This window comes from Mus caroli, unplaced genomic scaffold, assembly GCF_978045245.1.
Source record: "Mus caroli unplaced genomic scaffold, Mus_caroli_1 scaffold_19, whole genome shotgun sequence".
Classification (NCBI taxonomy): Eukaryota; Metazoa; Chordata; class Mammalia; order Rodentia; family Muridae; genus Mus; species Mus caroli.
The window spans coordinates 20,208,542-20,236,049 of NW_028227274.1; the positions used below are offsets into that span (position 1 = coordinate 20,208,542).

At 38.3% G+C, this 27,508-nt stretch overlaps 1 protein-coding gene across 9 annotated transcripts in view; it reads right to left on the minus strand.

Moving 5' to 3' along the window:
* Positions 1-27,508, minus strand: part of Nol4 (nucleolar protein 4) — a 350,147-nt gene that overhangs the window by 239,590 nt on the left and 83,049 nt on the right. For all 9 annotated transcript variants that reach the window (XM_085833385.1, XM_085833392.1, XM_085833390.1 and 6 more), the window contains one exon: positions 834-945. In XM_085833385.1, coding sequence (XP_085689511.1) covers positions 834-945 — 112 coding nt within the window. The remainder of the gene's footprint in view (positions 1-833; positions 946-27,508) is intronic.

The following is a 27,508-nucleotide window of genomic DNA, read 5'->3' on the forward strand; positions in this document are numbered from 1 at the left end:
GCCAGTATGTTTAATTAAAGGATAGTCTTCAGCACATTAATGATTGAAAACCAAGAAAGCTCTATAAACGAACTGCATAAAATATATCATGCAAATGTCCATGAACAGTATTGGCCCAATTAAACAGAATGGAAACATCCACTATTTCTCACTATAAAGTGACTTTTAGATATCCTGAAACACAACAAATAAAACTCATATGATGATTAAGCACTTTAAAAATATTTCAAAGCAAGGCTATTTTATATATAAATTGCTGGGAGTAAAAAACAATTAGGTTTTTCTTTTTCATTTTCTTATAGAATCTAGGTTACTTATCTTCCAACCCACTGCAGGATCTTAAAAGTGCCTATGAGATAAATCGAATTACTAAGGTAACAGTGCTTAGGAAAACTATCTGCATGGTTTCAATGAAGGGTAAAGCCAAATTGTGCTTATAAAAATTTTAATTTAAGGTATTTCATGTAATCTATGATTTTTGGAAGTAAAGATTTGAAAGATTATTTTTAGTGTTGAACTTTCTTGCTAAGTGTATCTAAAATATTATGAAATAATACTATGCTGGAAATTAAAACATTAATAAACATACATACACGCACACACACACATGTATTTTTTTTTAAGATTCTTGTACATTTGAAACTTCCTTCCATGAGTGGATCCTGAATTAATCTGTCTGTGGGTGTTCAGAATCCACTGTCTCCTACTTCAATAAATCAAGTGATATGACTTGTGGGACTGCTTTGTCTTCCACATTTTCATAAAATCTAAGACACAAATTAACATTATGGAGGAAAATTGCTTCAAGCCCCACTATTGGACACTGTGGCTACCTTTGTGATCGGTTCCATCTGGGTTCAAGTGCATTCTTTTCTGGCACTCGGAACAGCTCATTAGAAACCGTGTCACCGCTTCTCTTGGTAGGAAGGCATAGCTCTCTGAAATCTGAAATGATTCACAAAAGATCAGCGTTATTACAGGAGCTGACTGAGAAGGATCCCACAGAAATAATCACTGTCTTTCCCAATAAGACACGTTATTCCATTATGGCAGGAAGCACAATGAAGGCATGCACGGCAAACCATGCATCATTTCAAGAAATATCTATCCAGCTTGATCAAGTGACTCCTAACAGCAGCCAACAACGCCATTTGATGGACAGACCATTGGCTGCATCTGGGTAGACATCTGCTTTTTGTTTCTGCATTGCTTTTAGGAAAATAGTCACCCGGTGTAGCTAACCTTGTGGGTTTTCGTCATTTCTGAGTGTTGCTCTTTACACTAACTCATAGCACAATCAAATTTTGGTTCATCTCATCTCTGCATTTTAAAATTTAGACTCAGGGAGAAGCAATGAGCTTTAGATTCTGCATACTGATGATCTCTCCGTTATTGCTTTAAAACGTTTTAAGAGAATAAAAGTTAAAATCATGGACATACTGTAGCAGTCAATTATCCTCTCCACAAAAAATGACACACTTGGGAATGAGCTGGGGCCACCTAGATCATTTATTTTATTCAACTTTAATAATTTATGTCTACAATAGCTCATATTGCCAGAGCAGTATTTTCTAAACCTTATATAAAACTTTATGTTCAGAACTATGATCTTGATTTAAGGTAACAACTGATATTCCTGTTGTGATGATTTGCTTAATATTAACCTTTCCATAAAAGTGTTTCCCTCACTAAAGCAAAATAACACTGTGATGTAAAATGGGTGGATTTTAATCCTAGTTCTATGAAAGCCAGTAGTGACACAGACAGTGCTACCAAGAAATCTGATGGAGGCAGTTAGATTTCTTCCAATGTTCTACCACTGACACAAGAAAGACAGTGATGTAAGTAGAAGGAACAACTGAGTTATAGATTAGATGTAAATGTGTGAGATAATCTCTAAGGTGTATGTTTGGCTCTTACAACAGTGATGTATTTCAAGGTAGTGCAAAGTGAGTAGCCGATGTATCATTGAGAGAAACTGTGTACTGATTCCATTACTCATGAGGAGGTCCTTTCTTTTGCTATACCACGCCACAGAAGGAACACAGAATTGAAGAAACATACACTGAAATCTAACATTGCAAAGCTAATGGATTCTGAGTTTGGCACTGCTGTCAGTTTTTCTTACTTAGGGGTGCCCATCACCTCTTACAAGAAAAAATGCAACAACTCTCTAATGGGACCTCAGGCCTGCTCAACAAGCGAAAAACCATACCCAGTACTGGAAACCTAATGACTCTGTGTTAGGGAAATCGTGGTTGGAGGAGAATCTACAACCATTAATTTACTAAGCCAGCATAATTTCTAATACTAATCTAAACATTTCTTCTCATACCAACAGATAAGTGTAGTCTTTAATTTTTATCAAGAAAACTTCTCTTTGCAACATGTGGAATCCAATCTAAAAATGCAAACCAATCAAATTGAGAAGTTTTGGAGCCAAGTCCCAAAAATATACCTATGAAATACTCCTCAGTGACCACTGACTCAGAGGATCAGGTATGTTGCTATGAGATTGTATCACCCACTAACATCAGAAGCTACACTCATAAAGTGTTACCAACATGGCTGCCCAAACATGAGATGAACAAGGAAGACACAAATGAACATGCCAAACAAAGTGGGGCAAAAGCCAAGAGGCCTACTCCCTATAAAAATAACCATAGGTAACCAAGGAGAGTCAGGAGAGGGAGAGAGAGAAAGAGACAGAGACAGAGACAGAGACAGAGACAGAGACAGAGACAGAGACAGAGACAGAGACAGACAGAGGTCATTATGCCCAGGGGAAGAACAAAGCAATTAGTTACTCTGTGGAAAATAGTCAGCCCTATTACATACACAGTTACATACACACTAGTAACATTATATGAACACATCCTGTTATATTTAGGATTATATATGTGTGTATGCATATATACATGTATGCAATAACAATTAGTGAACAGAGATTTGAGAGAGAGTGGAGAGGGTATGATGAGAGTGGTTAGATGAAAGAAAGGGAAGGGAGAGAGGTGTAATAAAATTATGACATAAAAAATATATGCAATAAAAGAGAAAACGCATAAAAAAGAATGTGTAAGAACCCAAAGAAGAGAAAGAAGTTTATGTTAAATGCTGTTGTTGATTAGCCAGATACAAGTAAGTAAAATTCAACACTAAGACTGAATCTAAATCCCTAACTTTCAAAATGTATTTAAAAGCTAAGATGTATAGATTGTAACCTATCTGCTTCAAAATGCAGGTATGTTACGAAATGAGCAGAACAGTTTGAAAGCATTGTAACAGAACTAGGTCGATTTGATCCTAAATCAGGTAGAGAAAAAAATACAATTAAAATTTGCATTCACTCTATTCCCCTGGTAGCTTCTTTATGCACTTCTATTTACACATACAGAATCATCAAGAATTTGCTTCCTATTTTTTTAATTTTATATAGGAATGTAATAGATTCGTGTGCTGTTTGTATGTTACTGTGACTATTTAGTTCTTGCTATCTAAAAATCAGTTTGAAATCTATTTGACAGTTTGTGATGCATTTGATATATTTTTGGAAGTACCGGAGTAAACAGCAGGATTTCAACAGAATTTTCTAGTAGTTCTTAGTTTGCTAGGACACACAGACCACAACAGCTGCAGGCACAGGACAGGGAGGCTGCATGGAAGGTTTTTCACATATATTACTTATTTCTTAAACACCTGTAATTATTATCGTTCCCAATCTCTTCAAAACTAGGCCTCCCAGGATTATCAACAGTGAGAACACCAAGGAAGAGAAAGAAGAGTGCCCTATGGTCATCTCATAGTGGAAACAATTCATTTATTTAAATAAAAGCCTTCATTAAAAACTATGATGTCAGTGTAAGAAATTACCATGTGGGTGGGGGCACAAAAGAAGGAAGAAAAACTCAGAGAGGAAGGTAGAAACAGAAAGGGCAGTTTGATATTACAGGCTACAAATATTCCTCGGATGCACGAAGCAAAGCTTAGAGAGGGAGAGAAGGGATCAGAAGCTCAGTTAAGAGCTGGACCCCAGCAGTGCTACCCTCACACCCCAGCAAAAATGTTGTTCATGTGCTAAACACGGAGCTATATCAGCTTAACATTGTATAACTGTGTTATGCTCTTTGTAAAATGCACAGCAGCTACAAAACAAAACAAACAAAAACAACCCCAGACTACAAAAATTATCAACTCATAAATGAAGATGGTTTGTGAGGAAGATACTCTGCAAGATATAAAAGTCTGAAAGAAATGAACAAATCCACATTAAATCTTTACTCATAAAGAATTATCCTAAATGCAAATAGATTACATTTTCCAATAAAAAATCAAAGGGCTGAATAGGTACAACGAAAGACAATCCATATATATCATCAACCCATGAGAGATTCCTATTAAATATAAAATGCATATACACTGAAAATGAATATGTCTAAAACTATGCAACTGACAAGCAAAAAGAGATAGGTGGCTGTAAGTGCATCAGAATTGTCACAAAAAGTAAAAATCAATGTAAAATTATGAAGGAACTAATTATCAAAAGAATGCAATAATGTAAATGAATGCATACTCAACAGAGAACCTAAAAACATAAAGCAAGTACTAATATAACTAAAGAGCATGGCAGACAGCAATAGAACCATCCATTTTATTGATTAATGCATGAGTCTAGCACCCCTATGGGTCCATCCATAGAAATTCAAGTCACCCATGTGAAATGGCATGATATTTATATATTAGACACACAGATCCTCCCAGACATTTTAAATCACCTATAAATCACTTGCACTGCTTTTTACAGTTTAAATGTTATGCAAATTGGGAGTGGATGGCGCATGTCTTTGATCCCTGAACAAGGGAGAAGATAAAGGCATATCTCTATGAATTCAAAACCAGCTTGGTCTACATAGCCTGTTCCATGTCAGTCAGGGCTACATAGTAAACTCGACTTCTTGGATCCTTTCTCTAAACCACCAACCAAAGAGTACACATGGAGGGACCCATGACTCCAGCCACATATGTAGCAGAGGATGGCCTTGTGGGACATCAATGAGCAGAGAGGCTCTTGGTCCGGTGAAGGCTCGATGCCCCAGTGAAGGAGAATACCAGGGCAGGGAAGTGGAACTGGGTGGGTTAGTGAGCAGGAGGAGGGGACAGGAGATAACATTTGAAATGTAAATAAAATATCTAATAAAAATTTTTTTAAAGGAAAATACTGTGAAATGACTGAAATGGAAGAACAAATTATTATACTGTTGGGATGCAAGATAAGCAACTCTAATGGGGAAGTGCTAGTGCCAAACACCTACATAATGATGAAAAAGGAAAGATATGCAACAGGAGATAGGAAGGAACCCTTAGAGTTGCATGGGCTAGGATGCAGTGGAAGAAGGATGGGGAGATTACCAGAATGCAGTAGGAGGTGGAAGAGGAGAGCTAGGAGAGAGAGAGAGAGAGAGAGAGAGAGAGAGAGAGAGAGAGAGAGAGAGAGAGAGAGAGAGAGAGAGAGAGAATGAATCACATAAGAACTTGGGTAAGTTTCCATTCTTTCTGACCTGGGAAGTGAGAGACTCTCAGGACTCAAAGGGAGGAATCATAGATGAAATGACCAACGGTGGGGAGAGGGAACTTGTAGAGTCCACCTGCAGTAGAGAGACAAGTGGAGAGATAGTGTTGCCATCCTACAGTCAAAAACTCTGACCCAGTATTGTTCCTGTCTGAAAGAACTACAGGGACAAAAATGGAGAAGAGACTGAGGGAAAAGGGGTCCAGTATCCAGTCCAAATTGGGATCCAGCTCAAAGGGAGGCTCCAAGGCCTGACACTGTTACTGATGCTATGGTATGCTTACAGACAGGAGCCTAGCATGGCTGCCCTCCAAGAGGTCCAACAAACAGCTGACTGAGACATATGCAGATACTTACACCTAATCAATGGACAGGAGCTGAGGAGCCCTGATGTTGAATTAGGGAAAGGCTTGAAGAAGCTGAGGAGGAGGGTGACCCCATAAAAAGACTAGCAGTCTCAACTAACCTGGACCCCAAGATCTCTCAGACACTGAGCTACCAACCAGGCAGCATAGAACAGCTGATATGAGGCCAACACATACACAGTAGGACTGCCTGGTCTGGCCTCAGTGAGAGAAGATGCACCTAACCCTCAAGAGACTTGAGGCCCCAGGAAGTGGAGAGGACAGATGGGATGGAGGGATGGGAACATCCTCTTGGAGACAGGAGAGGAGGAGTGGGGTGAGGAGCTGTCAGAGGGTGGACTGGGAGGGGGGAACAAGTGGACTCTAAAAGAAAAAAAATTAAATATTAAAAAAAATGAATTCAGGTAAGTGGTCACTGGCCACTTCCCAGTTGGGCCTGGGGTAGGAGAGGAGGGTTTGGAAGTTCTCAGCCTTTGTGGTAGCTAAGGCATTTTTAAAAAAGTAATCTATATGTGTCTTTCATTCCAGCATCCAAAGATAGCTCCAAAGATAGCGGATGGTACACACCATCAGCCAGGATTCAAAGCAATGTAGTCCAATCTCACTGCTACAAAAACAAATCTGGTGGGGGGGGAGACAAATTGAGTTCAAAACTATCAATTATGGTTGAAGGAAAAGAAAGATTTTGTGCTATAAAAACACTAGATAAACTCATGTCCACCAGACCATGACTAAAAGAATGCTGAAAGCAACCATTTGGGTTGAAGAGAAGAATGAGCCCACCTAAGAGGCAACAGAAATAACTACCAATATGAAAGTTAAGAAAGCAAAATGGTCTCACTTTACAGAAGATATGATGTTTATATGTTCACAAAACAGAATTAATAAGCAAGTTTAGGAAAGCAGTAAGATAAGAGTTAAAATTTTTAAAAAAGTTGCATCTCTACATATAGATAAACTATCCTCAATTTTATAAATATAATTTAAATAGTGTCAAAAATAAAATAAATGATATACTTAATACAGGTTCTTAAAGTTTCATGTGTTAAAAACTAAACTATGTTTTAATTTATGAGTCAGTTTCTTACTCTACAGCCCAAGCTTGACAAGAACTCACAATTTAGCCCAGATTTGCATCAAGCTCATGAAAACCTTGCCTTTGACTCCCAAACATGGAAAATACAAGCATTAGCTATCATATACAGCTTAATAACAACCAATGAAGAAAATTAAAAATTTCAATAAATAGAAAACTACCCAATATTCATGACTGAAAGGATTAATATTGTTAAAGCATCCTTACAACTCAAAATGATCTATAGTTTTAATGTAATTCCTATAAAACCTCAGTGGTAGTCATAAAATCATAAAAAAGAAACTCATACATTTGTATGGAATCAGAGATATTATTGAAATATCAATGCAGTTGAGCAAGAAGTGAATCTCAAGGCATAAATTACTTGGCTTCAATCTATACTTAAATGTTTCAATAATCAAAACAGTCTGATAGTGATACAAATATACAGATAGATCAAAGGAATAGGATATCCTAAGCACAGATCCATAGAGTTATAATAAATTTGTCTTCTAAAAATGTCCCAAGAACAGACATGAAACACTTGAGTAAAACATAATCATTTCAATAAATACTAAATATATACACAAATATAGAAGAAAAATTAGACCACTCTTGTATTAAAATATCAACTCAACAAGAGTGGAAGATTCAGATGACCAGAAATGTTTGAAATTCTGAAATGAAAAAGAGGTAAATATCTTGGCAATGAGTGTTGGATTTCTAGGTGTTATTTCAAAGTCAAAATCAAAACAATGACAAATGAGATTGCAACTGATTTAAAAATTTTGTCAAAGAAAAGAAACCATGAATACAATGAGGAGCTGGGCGACAGGATGAGGAATGACGTCACTTTCTTCTCTAAGGGAACAAGATCCAATCTCCACACTGCCAATTTACATTTCTTCTTTCCACATGGTCTATTTAATTAATCAGGGACAGACATATTAAAACTACACTGAAATCCCATTTTATCCTAGTCAGAACAGATAATATTCAAGATGAAGGCCCACATTTATAATCCCCACACTCAGGATAAAGATGATGAATTCGAAGAAAACCTGGTTATAAAGTGAAATTTTGTTTCAATACAAAAAGGGAAAGAGAAATGAAAGAGAGAAGGAGAAAGGGAGGGAGGAAAGAGAAAGGAAACATGACAGCAAATGTTGTTAAGATTAAAATCACAAGGAACGAGTATACACAGCTGGTCAGAATGTAAACTATTAATACCAGCAACACTATCAGTACGAAAGGTCGTCAGTGAAGTAGACATTAGTATTACTATATGATCCAACACTGCTGGGTAAATATCTGAAAGGCTTAAAGACATCATGGCATGGAGACCCTTGCACATTCATATTTATTGAAGCAATATTCCATATGGACAAAATAAGCAACCAAACTATGGTGCAATAGCAGATGAATGGATAAGGAGAATACACTGAATAGACAAAGCCGTGGAGGAAGAGAAGAGGAAGAGGAGGAGCTAACTATATGTCCATTTGTATTTGTACATAGATGCGGCATGTAAACAGAAGAGGGACTGTCTGGGAAAGGAATGTATTTAACAGGAGAAGGGAGGCTAATGTGCTGAGAGAGAGAAAATCCAACATATGTTTTACTCTAATTTTATGTATTTTTATATAATTTTAGATAAACCCATATCATTTATGAATAGACATGGAAGCAGGAAAGGAATTATTTGGGGGCAAGAGAGGGTTCAGCAGGAAGGAGGAGAGGTAAAGGGAGGAGGTCATTAGTTATGGTGTGTGTGTGTGTGTGTGTGTGTGTGTGTGTGTGTATGCTCATACATATACATACATATATATAAATGTACATGTGTATGTATACGAAACTGCCATAGGAAACATGCTATCTTGTATATCAACTCACAATAATATTAATTTTAAAAGAAAACAACGAGGAAATTAAGACTTCTACTGGTTAGATGACAATTTTAGCCTAAGATGTAAAGTTAATACATGAGCTTATATAGAGATAAATCATGGTGAATTGTGGGCATTGGGCCATCACTTTATAGAGCAACAAACAGAACAACAACCATGCTGTCACATGTGTAAGAAGATGGCACTTGTTTTTTTGCAGCACTAATGAGCAAGCCAAGAGCTTCAGGTATAGTAGGCAAGCACTCTGCCACTGACCAGTGATGAAGACAGTAATATGATCTGTGGGTGGAAGGTGGCCCTTTTCAGAAACTGAGCCATAGAGCAATAAAACCTTCATATAATTTTTTAAATGCCCATGTATTTATTTACAATTAATAACACATTTAAAAGTCATAACTACTCACAAATATTATACAATATTTCCTTGAAAAACTTTTCCTTTAGAGATCAAACCTCTGTCAATTTCTTCTATAGAATCTTATTCATCAAAGGTAAATAAATATAAATAAATATGTAATCATTAATATACAATTACATATTATAATTACATATATAAGCATATATATAATGATTATATAATAATCCCCCAGTGAAATTCGCTTCTCCACCTTTGAGAAAAAACCACTAGCAGTGTATATATGGTATATGGGATGATGCAGCTAAGAAAAGACTATTTTCTAAAAAAAAAGAAATAAATGAAGCTAAATAGAATTGAAAGGAATATATAAATCCAAATTTTGTTCCTATCTGTAAAGTCACACACAGTGATGTTCAGAAAGAGTCTTGTCTAAATAAGAGAGACCTCAGCTCCTGGCAGCATTGCTAACTGAATAAGATTCTCTTCAGCTTTTGACTTTACATATCATGTGTATTACATTTCATAGAAGGGACTTAAGACTAAAAGCACCTACAATGCTGTTTGACACATAGTGTAATTTTATATGGTGACTGACATATATCCACAGATATGACATACTTCTAGCTATTACAAAGCTGAAGTGCCATGAAAAGAAGATGTGTGCAGCATTGTGCTACTACAGAAGAAATCTTTTAAAATGTGTAAGGAATTACACATGCAAATATAAAGATATTTCTCGGTAAGACGTGGTTGCTCCACATCTATCTATTGAATGGATAACCACTGTAATTATTAGCTAATACCACTAGATAAGGTTCTCAAAACTAATATGATTAAGTAGGTCAAAGTATTTGAATCACCTATTAGTAATTACTTGATTAATTTTGATGAGGTCACAACATGTATGGTCTGCTAAGGAAAAAGTACAGACATAGCCATAGTTAGTTAAGTCAAAAGCCAGTCCTGCCAACCTGCCCATCAGAACGTGATCATGAGGGACCTTGAATTTAACTTCAAATTTCTTTTGGAATGTCTATACTATGTTGTATCTATATGTTCCATAAATCTATGCTAATAACCAGCTGACTGTCTGTATCTTTATGATGTGTCTAATGTCAAAACTAAGGCGCTGGTAGCATTCCCTATCAACCCCAGTCCATTGCTGCTGACCTGTGGAAAGATCATGTTTTGTTGCTCTCAGCCCTACAGCACTACTGGCTTGACACTATTACATTTCTTCATTTTGCTACTTTTAGACCATGTTATTTTTTCTTTCTTTAATCACTTTATATATTTAATCTTCTTATTTATCCATCATTTCCTCTGGTCTTTTATACTTAGTTGAGGCAGGGGGCAGAGGGTGACTCAACACACCCTGAAATATCTAGAGTTAATTTTTATTTCTCTGTGTGTGTGTGTGTGTGTGTGTGTGTGTGTGTGTCTATGTCTGTGTCTGTGTCTTTGTGCGTATATATGTGCCATGTGTGGACCAGTGCCCACAGAGGACAAATAAAGGCATTAGGTCTCCTGGAGCTGAAGTTACAAATGGCCGTGAGTCACCTGACATGGGTTCTGGGACCAAAATCAGGTTGCCTGGAAGAACAGCAAGACTGATTAGCCCTTGAGCCAACTTTGCATGAAATGGAAACTTTAGGTTCTTTGGGAAGTTAGGTATGTCAAATGATGTTTTACTGGGCACATAGGTGAAAGGATGTCTTGCTAAAGCAGACTTGTGGAAAAAATGTTTTCCTGAAGCAGCCATAGGTCAAAGGATGTTTTGATATAGCAAACACATGAAAGGACCAGTGACAAAGGAATATAAATATGATCCCACAGACAGTGGGAGAAGAGCAGTGAGCATTGGTTTGGTTTGCTCCACCTCACTATTCTTCGTTGATGACGTGTATTTATTGATTCACCTTACAATAACCCTGTTGAGCTTGTGGTAATGCTGCCATTGACAGAAATGTGCCTGAGATTCCTGCACCAGCTTGCTGCTTCCACAGCCTTGCCTCAGGCTGTTTGGTGACCCTGGTGGTTTCTTCAGGATTGAACTACAGCTAATGGTTCATGCCTGGTGTCTGCTTGCAGAAAGGACTGGACTGCAGCTGCTGACCTGTATTTGCTGCTTACTATGTGAATTACCTTCTGCCCAAGAAGATAGAGCTCACCCCAAAGAACTCTTGCTGAACAGATCCACTTCGCCACATCCTAAGAACTTGTCTCTTCCACTCCCTCTGCTGGGTGGTGGGCTAGAGGAGAGGCTCTGAACCCTTAATCAAAGTAGGCTGCAAAAACTTGATGCCTGCATCTCCAGACTTTGAATGTTAGACAAAAATAAGATTGCTAGACAAAACATAAGAAATCCAACTCATTTGATATGTGAGAATATGGGTTTAGGTCTGAAAGTGATTGATGCTTCAAGTTTCTAACAAATTATTTGGTCAGGGGGGGGCTAGGAATATGAGAAGAAGAGAAGTGTGCACCAAGGTGTGCAGAAGTTGTATGGGAACATCCACCTTTAGAGCTTATATTTCACACTATAAACTGACAAAACCATGTATTCATGACATATTATTTGTTTCCAGTCTGCATTTTATCTACTGTCGCGGCCCACTAAATTTTCTTGATGATTTCTAATGGGATATGCCATGTGACATGAAAACACTCCTTGAAAAGCGAAGGCATGCATCTGTCTAGCCAACGGCTTTTTGTGTGGTGCTGAGAGTAGACAGTGATAAGTGGCCAGATTTAAAATGAACATTGGCAAAGCAGACAGAGGACTAAAGTGAGCACGAATATTTTTAGACAGTTCGGGTCATTTTTTTTTTAGACAGCTAAAAGCAATTTGAAGATTTGAGGCAAATGTTTCAAATGTGGTATAAAAATGCAAGAAATAATGGAATGTACAGGGGTAAAAAGAAAATCTGCTTTCTAAAGAGACATGGACAGCTCAGAAGGTTATTGTGGGCCCTCGAGAGCCTACCAGAGGAAAACACACAGAAAAAACACATCCCAGAGCTATCATAGGTAAGTCTTGGACTACATCACCCTCCTAAGAAGGAAAAATGAAATGTTATTCAGGTTAAATGGTAAATACTTTGGGGGGGTTTATTAATTGCACATCCCAGTTTAGACACAATGCTGCATAACAAAAGGGTGGTCTCTGTTTATATGTCCATGTGTATGTGTGCAGATTTATGTGAGTATGTATGAAGGCCACAGGACACTAAGTGGTATTCACCTCTTTCAGAGGCAGACTCCCTCACTGGCCTTGAACTCTCCAAGTCGCCTAGATGACTGGCCAGCGAGTCTAGGAAACCATCTGTGTCTGCTTCCAAGTCTGGGAATACAAGCCTGAGTGTTTGTTGTTATTTTGGTTTTGTTTGTTTGTTTTTACAAGGTTTTAGGGATCAATTTCAGGGCAGTGAACATTGCAGACACCTTACTGACCCACGGGCTTTACTTTTTTACTTTCGTATAAAACTGAACTTTATTTTACAAGCATTAATCAAGTGTGACAATATTGTAATTCAAATAAACATAAGCCAAAGGTGTGTCCCTAAAGTGAAGAATACCATTTTTTGTCAATTCTTATTGAAGATGGTTGGGTTTCTAGGAACAGATTGTTGGAAGAATTCTGACACTAGATGAATAAAATACTAGCAGATGGAACCCGGAAAAGGTTTTGTTCATCCATGTTTCCTAATAGCAAGATCAAAGAATTCCCAAATATTGAGTGAAAATAGGAGGCAGCAAAGCCAGTGTTTATAGGATTCCCAGCAGCAGGAAGAACTGCATTAAAATACAAATATACTATTTCCCCGTGAGGAGTGTGTAGAATATGATGCAGTCATGTGTCTGCTGGAGCTAGGGAAGAATAACAGACAGACTCCTCTCTGGTCTAGCACTGTCACAGCCATGTTTTCAAAGCTTCCTGTTTGTTGTAGCTCCCCTCTAAGCCTGTGCTTTTCCTAGACACAAATTTCCTGGGTGCATGCATGTCAAGTATACTGTTGCTGTAGACACTCAGAATGAACAAATTGCGATGGAAACAGATGGAGTTTAGGACTGGAGTTCAGTGGTTCGGAGTCCTCATGCCCTAGCAAAGGATGAGGGTTCAGTTCCAAGTACCCACAAAGGGTGATTAATAACCAACTGTAACTTCAGGCCCAGAAAGATCTGACACCTCTGGCCTCCACTAGCATATGAACTAATGTGCACACACATAGACACAGAGACACACAGAGACACAAACCCATGCTCAATGAAAAACAAAACTTAAGCTTTAAAAAAAAAAAGATGAAGTTTATATTTCAGACTCTAGGAGCTGGAGATATGGCTCAACCGTTAAGAGCACTTGCTGCTCTGGCAGAGGCCCTGGGTTGGATTTTCAGCATCCACATGGTAGCTCACAGGCTGTAACTCTAACTCCATGGGATTTGATGGCCTCATCTGACCTTTGTGGGCACCAGACACACATGGTGCATCTATATACCTGTAGGGAAAACATTCATGCACCTGAGGTAAAAACAAATAAACCTTTGGCTTTGAGACTCTGCTAATGGGTTTGGTCCTTTAGTGTCATTCTAGTTTGCTTTTATAGGCAAGGTCCAGAGCATAGCAGGAACATAATGTAGCATGGAAACAAATGTGTTATTTCAATTTTTAACGTCAGAATATCAGAAAAACTATTTGGGTAGGCATTACATAAAGAACTTAGTACAGAGTTCCTTTAGAAGCTATCTCCTATCTCAGGGCCCAGTATGGCCACTGGGCAGTCTCCCTTTAGAAGCTATCTCCTATCTAAGTGCCCAGTATGGCCACTGGGCAGTCTCCCTTTAGAAGCTATCTCCTATCTCAGGTGCCCAGTATGGCCACTGGGCAGTCTCCCTTTAGAAGCTATCTCCTATCTCAGGTGCCCAGTATGGTCACTGGGCAGTCTCCCTTTAGAAGCTATCTCCTATCTCAGGGCCCAGTATGGCCACTGGGCAGTCTCCCTTTAGAAGCTATCTCCTATCTAAGTGCCCAGTATGGTCACTGGGCAGTCTCCCTTTAGAAGCTATCTCCTATCTCAGGTGCCCAGTATGGTCACTGGGCAGTCTCCCTTTAGAAGCTATCTCCTATCTAAGTGCCCAGTATGGTCACTGGGCAGTCTTCCAAGCAATGGTCAGGGCAATGTTTTGCTTACCGCCATGCCTGGGGGATATGTTCATGAACTATAATCTTGAGGAAGAATCTTTTAAGGCCTGGAGTGCTTACAGAAGTGCCACCTGTCTCCCACAAATTCTATCACATCTTCTTGGAAGGCATTGTTTTGGACTATAATAGAAACTACATGTCCATTGGATTTGTCTAGCAATAGCTATCTTGCTTACATGTTCCATACCAAACTAGGAAAAAAAGTAAATTCAATTAAAAAAAAGTAACTGTGATACAAGTTCCAAATTCTTAGAAGCATCTAAGTCACTGCCTCAGCTTCATTAAAGACTTCTTTGCTAATCACGACGGACTATGTGATATTCAAATTCAGCTGTGGCGCCTGTCACCTTAAGGGGACATGTTCCTTAAGCGGATGGAAAGAGAGCAAGGAAGACTGACAGAAAAAAAAGTAAAAGCCCATTTGCTTTCACTTGTTATGGAATTAATATAACTTATTTTCAGAGATAGGATACACTAAATGTCTGGGAGGTGACGTTTATAGGTCACTGTGAAGTGTAGCTGACCCAGAAGAAAAATATTATCACCAAATATTTAAATAGAAACATCTATTTCTCTGACTTCTTAAGAGATAAACAATTCTTATTTTTTAGAAAAAAATCTATATCATTTTAATCATGACTACAGTGTTTGAAAGCAAGTACTGTGTTAAAAAAAAAAAAAAACCCAAAACTTTACACATATGATTTATGGCCCTCCAAATAGCAACTTCGAAGTAATCACAAGCACAGAACACAGCATAGATTTACCGCTCTCAGATTTTAGGCTTGGACTTGATTGGCCTTATAGCTAGCAACGTTTCCTTTCTATTACTTTCCTCAATCCCTCTTTATCACACTGCTTCCTGCAACCATATCCCATGTGAATAGTCACTATCTAACCTAGGGAGTCATTTAGACATATGCACACATTTTCAGTGAGGAATTCAAGTTTGTTTTTTGTGGATTTTTAGTGGTTTTTTTTTGTTTTACTTTATTTTTAGGGTTTATAGATGTACACACCTCTAAATTCAGCAAGATTCCTATTAAATATTAATTACTCCTAGGACTTCTTAAAGACGCAGCATCTTTCTTTCACCACTAGGGTGCACTAAAGTCGCAATTTACTACGTAGACACAAAGAGTTAATAGAAATTCTCACACCAGTTTGATGTGCTTCAAGTAATGTTCATTTGGACATTATTATTTAATAAGAAATTTATGGATGACATGTAATGTGATGTTAATCAATGATAAAACGGTTTCTGTGAGCTCTCATGTCTTTTGACTGTCTACTGCAAATGAAATAGCTCCAAAATACCGAGATCAGTGTGACTCCACTCTACCACTGCAGTGGAGTGACATTATTCCTGGGTGAGAAATAAGTCAGTTTTCATAAGTGAAGCAAACTGACTTCCTAATTTACGATGAATAGTTGAGAAATTAAATGGTTATGTCAGTGGCTTATTTATTTATTTATTATTGGGTATTTATTTCATTTACATTTCCAATGCTATCCCAAAAGTCCCCCACACCCTCCCAAAACCACTCCCCCACCCACCCACTCCCACCTCTTGGCCCTGGCATTCCCCTGTACTCAGCCTTTTTTCCACTGATGGCTGACCAGGCCATCTTCTGATAAATATGCAGCTAGAGACACGAGCTCGGGGGGGGGGGGGGGGGCGGTGTACTAGTTAGTTCATATTGTTGATCCACCTATAGGGTTGCGGATCCCCCCAGCTCCCTGGGTATTTCCTCCAGCTCCTCCATTGGGGGCCCTGTGATACATCCAATAGCTGACTGTGAGCATCCACTTCTGTGTTTGCTAGGCCCTGGCATAGACTCACAAGAGACAGCTATATCTGGGTCCTTTCACCAAAACCTTGCTAGTATATTCAATGGTGTCAGCCTTTGGAAGCTGATTATGGGATGGATCCCCGGGTATGGCAGCCTCTAGATGGTCCATCCTTTCGTCTCAGCTCCAAACTCTGTCTCTGTAGCTCCTTCCACGGGTGCCGTGCTCCCAATTCCAAAAAGGGGCAAAGTATCCACACCTTGGTCTTCGGTCTTCCTCAGCTTCATGTGTTTTACAAATTCTATCTTATATCTTCTATATTCTAAGTTTCTGGGCTAATATCCACTTATCAGTGAGTACATATCATGTGAGTTCTTTTGTGATTGAGTTAATTCACTCACAGGTAACTCAATCACAAAATGCTCTGCAGGTCCATCCATTTGCCTAGGAATTTCATAAATCCATTTTTTTTAATAGCTGAGTAGTACTCCATTGTGTAAATGTACCACATTTTCGGTATCCATTGTTCTGTTGAGGGGCATCTGGGTTCTTTCCAGCGTCTGGCTATTATAAATAAGGCTGCAATGAACAGAGTGGAGCATGTGTCCTTCTTACGGGTTGGAACATCTTCTGGATATATGCCCAGAAGAGGTATTGTGGGATCCTATGGTAGCACTATGCCCAATTTTTTTGAGGAACTGCCAGACTGATTTCCAGAGTGGTTGTACAAGCTTGCAATCCCACCAACAATGGAGGAGTGTTTCACTTTCTCCACATCCTTGCCAGCATCTGCTGTCACCTGAATTTTTGATCTTAGCCATTCTGACTGGTGTGAGGTGGAATCTCAGGGTTGTTTTAATTTGCATTTCCCTGATGATTAAGGATGTTGAACATTTTTTCAGGTGCTTCTCAGCCATTTGGTATTCCTCAGGTGAGAATTCTTTGTTTAGCTCTGAGCCCCATTTTTTAATGGGGTTATTTGATTTTCTGGAGTCTACCTTCATGAGTTCTTTATATATATTGGATATTAGTCCCCTATCTGATTTAGGATAGGTAAAGATCCTTTCCCAATCTCTTGGTGGTCTTTTTGTCTTATTGACGATGTTTTTTTGCCTTACACAAGCTTTGTAATTCTATGAGGTGTCATTGGCCGATTCTCGATCTTACATCATAAGCCATTGTTGTTCTATTCAGGAATATTTCCCCTGTGCCCATATCTTCGAGGCTTTCCCCCACTTTCTCCTCTATAAGTTTCAGTGTTTATGATTTTATCTAGAGTTCCTTAATCCACTTAGACTTGACCTTAGACCAAGGAAATAGGAATGGATCAATTCGCATTCTTCTACATGGTAACTGCCAGTTGTGGCAGCACTATTTGTTGAAAATGCTGACTTTCTTCCACTGGATGGTTTTAGCTCCCTTGTCAAAGATCAAGTGACCATAGGTGTGTGGGTTCATTTCTGGGTCTTCAATTCTGTTCCATTGGTCTACTTGTCTGTCACTATACCAGTACCATGCAGTTTTTATCACAATTGCTCTGTAGTAAAGCTTTAGGTCCGTCATGGTGATTCCACCAGAGGTTCTTTTATCCTTGAGAAGAGTTTTTGCTATCCTAGGTTTTTTGTTATTCCAGATGAATTTGCAGATTGCACTTTCTAATTCGTTGAAGAATTGAGTTGGAGTTTTGATGGGGGTTGCATTGAATCTGTAGATTGCTTTTGGCAAAATAGCCATTTTTACTATATTGATCCTGCCAATCTATGAGCATGGGAGATCTTTCCATCTTCTGAGATCTTTAATTTCTTTCTTCAGAAACTTAAATTTCTTATCATACAGATCTTTCACTTCCTTAGTTAGAGTCACACCAAGATATTTTATATTATTTGTGACTATTGAGAAGGGTGTTTTTTCCCTAATTTCTTTCTCAGCCTGTTTATCCTTTGTGTACAGAAAGGCCATTGACTTGTTTGAGTTAATTTTATATCCAGCTACTTCATTGAAGGTGTTTATCAGGATTAGGAGTTCTCTGGTGGAATTTTTAGGGTCACTTATATATACTATCATATCATCTGCAAAAAGTGATATTTTGACTTCTTCCTTTCCAATTTGTATCACCTTGATCTCCTTTTGTTGTCTAATTGCTCTGGCTAGGACTTCAAGAACAATGTTGAATAGGTAGGGAGAAAGTGGGCAGCCTTGTCTAGTCCCTGATTTTAGTGGGATTGCTTCCAGCTTCTCACCATTTACTATCATGTTGGCTACTGGTTTGCTGTAGATTGCTTTTATCATGGTTAGGTATGGGCCTTGAATTCCTGATCTTTCCAAGACTTTTATCATGAATGGGTGTTGGATTTTGTCAAATGCTTTCTCCTCATCTAACGAGATGATCATATGGTTTTTGTCTTTGAGTTTGTTTATATAATGGATTACATTGATGTATTTTCATATATTAAAACATCCCTGCATCCCTCAAATGAAACCTGCTTGGTCATGATGGATGATTGTTTTGATGTGTTCTGGGATTCCATTAGTGAGAATTTTATTGAATATTTTTGCATCGATATTCATAAGGGAAATTGGTCTGAAGTTCTCCCTTTGTTGGGTCTTTCTGTGGTTTAAGTATCAGAGTAATTGTGGCTTCATAGAATGAGTTGGGTAGAGTACATTCTGTTTCTATTTTGTGGAATAGTTTGTGAAGAACTAGAATTAGATCTTCTATGAAGGTCTGATAAAACACTGCACTAAACCCATCTGGTCCTGGGCTTTTTTTGATTGGGAGACTATTACTGATTGCTTCTATTTCTTTAGGGGATATAGGACTGATATGATCATTAACATATTCCTGATTTAACTTTAGTATATGTTATCTGTCTAGAAATTTGTCCATTTCATCCAGGTTCTCCAGTTTTGTTGAGTATAGCCTTTTGTAGAAGGATCTGATGATGTTTTGGATTTCTTCAGGATCTGTTGTTATGTCTCCCTTTTCATTTTGATTTTGTTAATTAGGATGCTGTCCCTGTGCCCTTTAGTGAGTCTGGCTAAGGGTTTATCTATCTTGTTGATTTTCTCAAAGAACCAGCTCCTTGATTGGTTGATTCTTTGAATAGTTCTTCTTGTTTCCACTTGGTTGATTTTGCCCCTGAGTTTGAGAATTTCCTGCTGTCTACTACTCTTGGGTGAATTTGCTTCCTTTACTTGTAGAGCTTTTAGGTGTGTTGTCAAGCTGCTAGTGTGTGCTCTCTCTAGTTTATTTTTGGAGGCACTCAGAGCTATGAGTTTCCCTCTTAGAAATGCTTTCATTGTGCCCCATAAGTTTGGGTATGTTGTAGCTTCATTTTCATTAAACTCTAAAAAGTCCTTAATTTCTTTCTTTATTCCTTCCTTGACCAAGGTCTCATTGAGTAGAGTGTGGTTCAGTTTCCACGTGAATGTTGGCTTTCTATTATTTATTTTGTTATTGAAGACCATCCTTAGTTCATGGTGATCTGATAGGATGCACGGGACAATTTCAATATTTTTGTATCTGTTGAGGCCTGTTTTGTGACCAATTATATGGTCAGTTTTTGAGAAGTTACCATGATGTGCTGAGAAGAAGGTATATCCTTTTGTTTTAGGATAAAATGTTCTGTAGATATCTGTTAGATCCATTTGTTTCATAACTTCTGTTAGTTTCACTATGTCCCTGTTTAGTTTCTGTTTCCATGATCTGTCCATTGATGAAAGTGGCATGTTGAAGTCCCCCACTATTTTGGTATGAGGTGCAATGTGTGCTTTGAGCTTTACTAAGTTTCTTTAATGAATGTCCCTGCCCTTGTATTTGCAGCATAGATATTCAGAATTGAGAGTTCCTCGTGGAAGATTTTACCTTTGATGAGTATGAAGTGCCCCTGCTTTTCTTTTTTGATAACTTTGGGTTGGAAGTCAATTTTATTAGATATTAGAATGGCTACTCCAACTTGTTTCTTCAGACCATTTGCTTGGAAAATTGTTTTCCAGCCTTTCATTTTTAGGTAGTGTCTGTCTTTTTCCCTGAGATGGGTTTCCTGTAAGCAGCAGAATGTTGGGTACTGTTTGGGTAGCCAGTCTATTAGTCTATGTCTTTTCACTGGGGAGTTGAGTCCGTTGTTCTTAAGAGATATTAAGGAAAAGTAATTGTTGCTTCCTGTTATTTTTGTTGTTAAAGTTGGCATTCTATTCTTTTGGCTGTCTTTTTTTAGGTTTGTTGAAGTATTACTTTCTTTCTTTTTGTAGGACATGGTTTCTGTCCTTGTATTTTTTTTTCTGTTATTATCCTTTGAAGGGCTGGATTCGTGGAAAGATAATGTGTGAATTTGGTTTTGTCGTGCAATACTTTGGTTTCTCCATCTATGGTAATTGAAAGTTTGGCTGGGTAAAGTAGCCTGGGTTTGTATTTGTGTTCTCTTAGTGTCTGTATAACATCTGTCCAGGATCTTCTGGCTTTCATAGTCTCTGGTGAAAACTCTGGTGTAATTCTGATAGGCCTGCCTTTAAATGTCACTTGACCTTTTTCCCTTACTGGTTTAATAGTCTATCTTTATTTAGTGCATTTGTTGTTCTGATTATTATGTGTCGGGAGGAATTTCTTTTCTGGTCCAATCTATTTGGAGTTCTGTAGGCTTCTTGTACGTTCATGGGCATCTCTTTCTTTAGATTTGGGAAGTTTTCTTCTATAATTTTTTGAAGATATTTGCTGGCCCTTTATGTTGAAAATCTTCATTCTCATCAACTTCTATTTTCCATAGGTTTGGCCTTCTCATTGTGTCCTGTATTTCCTGGATGTTTTGAGTTAGGATCTTTTTGCATTTTGCATTGTCTTTAATTGTTGTGCCGATGTTCTCTATGGAATCTTCTGCACCTGAGGTTCTCTCTTCCATCTCTTTATTCTGTTGCTGAATATGGTTCCATATTTCTTTCCTAGGGTTTCTATCTCCAGTGTTGCCTCAGTTTGGGTTTTCTTTATTCTGTCCACTTCCCTTTTTAGGTCTAGTATGATTTTGTTCATTTCCATCACCTGTTTGGATGTGTTTTCCTCTTTTCCTTTAAGGACATGTAACTCTTTAGCAGTGTTCTCCTGTATTTCTTTAAGTGAGTAATTAAAGTCCTTCTTGATGTCCTCTACCATCATCATGAGATATGCCTTTAAATCCGGGTCTATCTTTTTCGGTGTGTTGGAGTACCCAGGACTGGCTGAGGTGGGAGTGCTGGGTTCTTATGATGGTGAGTGGTCTTGGTTTCTGTTAGTAAGATTCTTATGTCTGCCTTTTCCCATCTGGTAATCTCTGGAGTCAGTTGTTATAGTTGTCTCTGATTAGAGCTTGTTCCTTTTGTGATTCTGTTAGCCTCTACCAGCAGACCTGGGAGACTAGCTCTCTCCTGAGTTTCAGTGGTTAGAGCATTCTTTGCAGGCAAGATTCCTCTTGCAGAGAAGGTGCACAGATATATGTTGATTGGACTTGCCTCATGGCAGAAGATGAAGGCCTGAAACAGGGCCTGTCCCAGAAGCTGTTAGCTTCTGTAGTCCACACTCTCACTTGTGCAGACTAGTCTTAGTGGGATCTGGGAAGGAAGATGGCTCCCGCGGATGCTCCGGCAAAACCCTCCTGGGCTGGGTGGACACCTCTCCTCTGGCAGGAAAGGTGCCCAGATGTCTGGAGCCCGAAATGAGGCCTGCCTTAGAAGCTCTGTGGCTCCTGCCTGACCCAGAAGCTGTTAGCTTCTGTATTCCACACTCTCACCTGTGCAGACTCTGTCAGTGGCTTTTTTGTTTGTTTATTTCTTTTATTTTGTTTTGTTAGTTTACACACACCCTAGGTCTTTTTTTACACGTGTTGTGTTAGGCTGACTCAGTAAATTGTAGCTGTCACTAGACGGACATTCCTAACCTAACAAATGGATCTAACATTATATGCATGTGACTTTTAAATTTAAGTTTTTCCTAATATATAGAACAAAATGGGTAACACTGTAGAATGCATGCCTGTGTATATTGGTGTGTGTGTGTGTACATGTGTATACGTGTGTGTGTGTGCCTGTATGCATGCAGGTTGCTTAAATGCATACACAAATGCATGCAAAAGTCATAGCTGACTAAACTTACCTCACAAGTGGCACCATTATTTAATGTGTAAAACTGAAGTAAATCAGTCAATTCAAGGGATAGTCACAAATGTCCACATGCCACCTCCAATGTTAAATGGGAGAATGAAAGATTTCTGAGAATCACACAGGGAATAAATTCTGCCATATAAATTAAATTTTGGTTCATTTGTTTTCATATGGTACTCCAAAAATAGTATTCCACCCAATATTCACAGCAATTGGTTGTATCCAGGTCTTACCCCAATATTACTGTTTTATCTAAATATTCATATTATTTAATCAACAAGAAAAATCTCCATAGATATAGTTTCTCCTTTCTGCATTTATTAGGCATGCCATATGAGTCAGGTGCTTTGCTAAGCTATGTTTTACAGAAGTATCAGGGAAATATGGGTTCTCCACTTTAGTCACTTATAAAATTAAACAAAATAGATTCACAGAATTTCCTGTTATCTATCTATAATTAAACAGTATTTACCTATAAACTATCCAAGCAACTATGAATCTATGCTTCATATAACTGCTTTATTGTATATGTAATGGTGTAGGTTAATTTGGAATAGTATTGTTTTTTCCTACCTCAGATATTAAGAATGGTGGTTTATTAAGTATTGGAATTGCCAATAATGAGTGGAATGAAAATGAACTCTTCATAAATAAAGCAAGCAGGACATTCGGTTGTTACATTAGCTTGTGCTGAGTCTCTTCACAAGTCAAAGTATGTGGCCTACAGATATGAACTTAGTTGATATTCATAGACCATCTCCTGAGTTCCTTTTTACTTCAGCAGCAAACTATTCTTCTAGTGGATTTATGGCAAAAATGAAAAAAATCAAAATAGCAAGAAAAATGAGCTCTTTCTCTTGCTCTCTCTCTCTCTCTCTCTCTCTCTCTCACACACACACACACACACACACACACACACAAATACACAAACACACACACATTATATTTTATTATTGTGTCACATCTACAAAGAAGCTTTTCTGAGGAATGTACTTAATTTTTCTATTTTTTTAATTAAATTTATTATTTATCCCCTTTACAACCCAATAGCTTTTCTGCTTCTCCCAGTAACCCCTCAAGCAGGTCCTCCCTCCGTTCCCCCTTCCCTCTCTCTCTTTCTAAGCTGTGTTTACTCCTTTCAGAAGAGGAAGACCACCCCCTCTGGGTGTCAACACTCCCTCACATCAAGTCACTGTGAGACTAGGCACATCCTCTTCCACTGCAGAGAGACAAGGTTATCCATTTAGGGGAATGGGATCCACAGGCAGGAAGACAACAACAGTCCTAGAGACAGCCCTGATCCAGTTGTTTGGTGGATCTGCAATGAAGACCAAGCTGCTCAACTGTTACATATTTGCAGGGGGACCTAGGTCCATCCCATGCTTGCTCTTTGGTTGGTGGTTCAGTCTCTGGAAGAATACAGGTTACTTGACTGTGTTGGTCTTCCTATAGAGTCCCTGTCCACTTTGGTTCTCTCAGTCTTTCTCCCAACTCTTCCATAAGACTCCCAAGCACAATCTAATGTTTTGGTGTGAGCCTCCATATCTCTTTCCGTTGGCTGCTAGGTGGAGCCTCCCAGACAACAGTTATGCTAGGTTCTATGCATGTCTTTTGGGTCTGGTTTACCTCACTCAGGATGATGTTTTCTAATTCCATCAATTTTCCTGTGAAATTCATTATATCCTTGCTTTTAATGGTTGAGTAGTATTCTATTTTTAAATACATATTTTCCATATCCATTCTTCAGTTGAGAGACATCTAGGTTGTCTGCAGGTTCTAGCCTTTACAAATGAAGCTGCTATGAATATATAACTCAGGTTTATCACCCTGAACAAATTCAAATCCAGATGAATCAAAGACATCTACATAAAGCCAAACACACATAAAGACAAACCAAATAAGGCCAAGAATTGATACATGGGACCTCATGAAACTGAAAAGCTTCTATAAATCAAAGGACACTTTCAACAGGACAAAACTACAGCCTACAGATTACAAAAAGATCTTCACTAACCCTACATCTGACAGAGGACTAATATCCAAAATATATAAAGAATTCAAGAAGCTAGATACCAGCAATCCAAATAACCCAATTTAAAATGGAGTACAGAGCTAAACAGAGAATTCTCAACAGGAATCTCGAATTGCCAAGAAGCCCCTAAAAATGGCTCGATGTGCTTAGTTATCAGGGAACTGCAAATCAAAACAACTCCGAGATTCCACCTTACACCCATCAGAATGGCTAAGAGCAAAATCACAAATGACAGTACATGCTGACTAGGTTGTGGAAAAAGGGGACACTCCTCCACTGCTGGTGGAAAAGCAAACTGCACAGCCACTCTGGAAATCAATTGGCAGCTTCTCAGAAGATTGGGAATAGTTCAACTCAAAACCAGGCTATACTACTCCTGGGCATATACCCCAAAGATGCTCCACCATCCACAAGGATGCTTGCTTTTTTTCCCTGTTTTTAATCTAATGATTTATCTGAAAACAATGTGTCCAAGCCCCTTTAAAAGGTTTCTTCAAAGAATGAAATTCTTCTGTTTTTAGGAAATAGGGATGTTTGAAAGAGAACATCAAGCCTTTCTAATTTTCTCATAGAGATAGAGTTCTCCACATGAATCAAAGGCCACCTTACAAAATTTCAAGAGGACATGCACTCCCAGTGTGGTCAGCAGCTTCATCCAAGCCTTGTCTCATATTCCTTTGCTAAGCCTGTTCTTAACTGAAACATGTCTAGAGGCCTAATTTACTCTCACTAGAACATCAGGTTTTTATATAAGCATGGGGGGGGGTCAATGTTTCGACTCAAAATTAAGCTCTAAATTCTAAACTTGGGGTGCTGTGATAAGAAAGGAAAATGTGCTTAGGATGCATAATGGTTAACTTCAGTTGACAACTTGAGGGTTTCTAGAATCTCCTGGGACAGGGGATTCTGGGAATGAATAACTTGCCATCTATGGGTGGCACAATTCTCTAGACTGGGGTTCTGGACTGTATAAAAAAGATAAATTGGGTTAAGCCCAGCATTGACAGATACAAGCTTCTGCACTGCATGGGATAGGAGCAGTTCCTTCAGGTCCCCATGCCTTACGTTCCATTCTAAGATGGACTCTATCCTTGACCTGTATGCTGGATTAAATCTTTCTCCTTTGAGCTGTTCTTTTGCAAACTTATCAGAGCAACAGGGAAAGAAGCTAATACAAGAACAAAACTTTCCTGGCACTAATCCCATAAGTGTATAGATCATGTCTTATTTTATCAGTGCAATATGGAAATAACCTTGCTCTACTGTGCTTTAGAATATAGGAACAGAAAAAGTCCAACACTTAAACTCACCACATCTTACATGCTTACAGCAGAGATGCAAAGAATAATAAATGAAAAAGCAATGGAGTCTATAGGGTGGTCATGATTTTAACTTCAAAGAAAGCTACCACTGAAGTGCTCTGACATGTTGCTCTGAAACCTAAAGAAACTTATATGCACACCCATAATCCAGTATAGTCCAAAAAAAATCTGTTAGAAAAAAGTGGGGTAAAATGGAGAGTTTGTGGACATAGGGATGTTTAGGTCTTTTTTATTTTGATAACTATTTAAAAATCACACAACTGTGAAAGCACACCATATACCCATTTTATCATCATCATCGCCATCATCATCACCGTCGCCATTCCTACAGAACTCTAGATAACAATACAGCAAAGTTCATCTACCTCTGAGTAATGCTTGCCAGTCAATCTGCTTTGATGAAAGCCAGGGCATTCCGTGTGCTCTGCAGTGGCTTGTGTGCACCTGCTGGCTTTACTTTGGTGAATATTTCCATTTTTGTTCCCAAGGACTGCAATGACCTCATATACTACTATCATTTTGTAAACCATTTGAATAATAAGTGGGATAAAGCCTTTGCTATTTTACTCAGGACTCAGCAGCTTCTTAAGCCAAAATGATTTTGAATACATTATTAGGGCTTATTATGTTTTAGCTTAGTTTAGCTTTTCCATACCAAGAAGGCTATAAGCTTGCCATTCATCATGATTTTACAAGAACTCTGAGAGTTTTAAAAATAAACTAGTAGAATTAAATACAGGTTAAAATATCCTTTTTAAAGGCAGAGCCATAGAATCAACAAATATTTATCAAAAGAATGGGAAAGAAACTGATATGAAAAAAAGCTTGAAAGATGTGTGCTTTGGACACTATACAATAAATGTTTCCCCTACCAGTTATCAGGAAAGGAATGAAGTCCTACATGAATATGCTATTTTTAGAGGGTTATCCATACTCACTAACATGCACAAAACTCAAGTCTCAGTGAATCAAAGACCTAAACATAGTGGGCACACTAAATCTAATAAAAGAGAAAGTGAGGTATTGTCTTGAACGTATTGGCACAGGAGACAAATTCCTGAATAGAACACCAATGGCTCAAGCAATAAGATCAACACTTGATAAATAGGGCTAAAAAGCTTCTGTAAGGCAAAGGACACCATCAATAGGACAAAATGTCAAACTACAGAATGGGAAAAGATCTTCACCAACGCTACATCTGACAGAAGACTAATAAAAGATTATAAAGAACTCAAGAAACTAGACATCAACAAACCAAACAGCCCAATTAAAATTGGGGTAGAGCTAAACAGAGAATTCTCAGCAGAGTAATTTTTAATGGCTGAGAAGCACTTAAAGAAATGTTCAGCTTCCTTAGTGATCAGGAAAATACAAATCAAAATGACTCTGCAATTCCATCTCATACCAGTCAGAATGGCTAAGATCAAAAACTCAGGTGACAGCAGATGCTGGCGAGGATGTGAAACACATGGAACACTCCTCCAATGCTGATGGCATAGCAAACTAATTAGCCACTTTAGAAATCAATTTGGAAATAGTTCTACTCTAAAACTCAGCTATACAACTCCTGGGCATATATCCAAAAGATACCCCAGTCTACCACAAGGACACTTGCTCAACTATGTTCATAGTAGCTTTATTCGTAATACCCAGAAACTAGAAATAGATGTCCGAGATGTCCTTCAAGGAAAGAATGGATTTTTTTAAAATGTGATATATACCATCCTGGACCCAGACAGACACACATTATGTGCTTTCTTACAA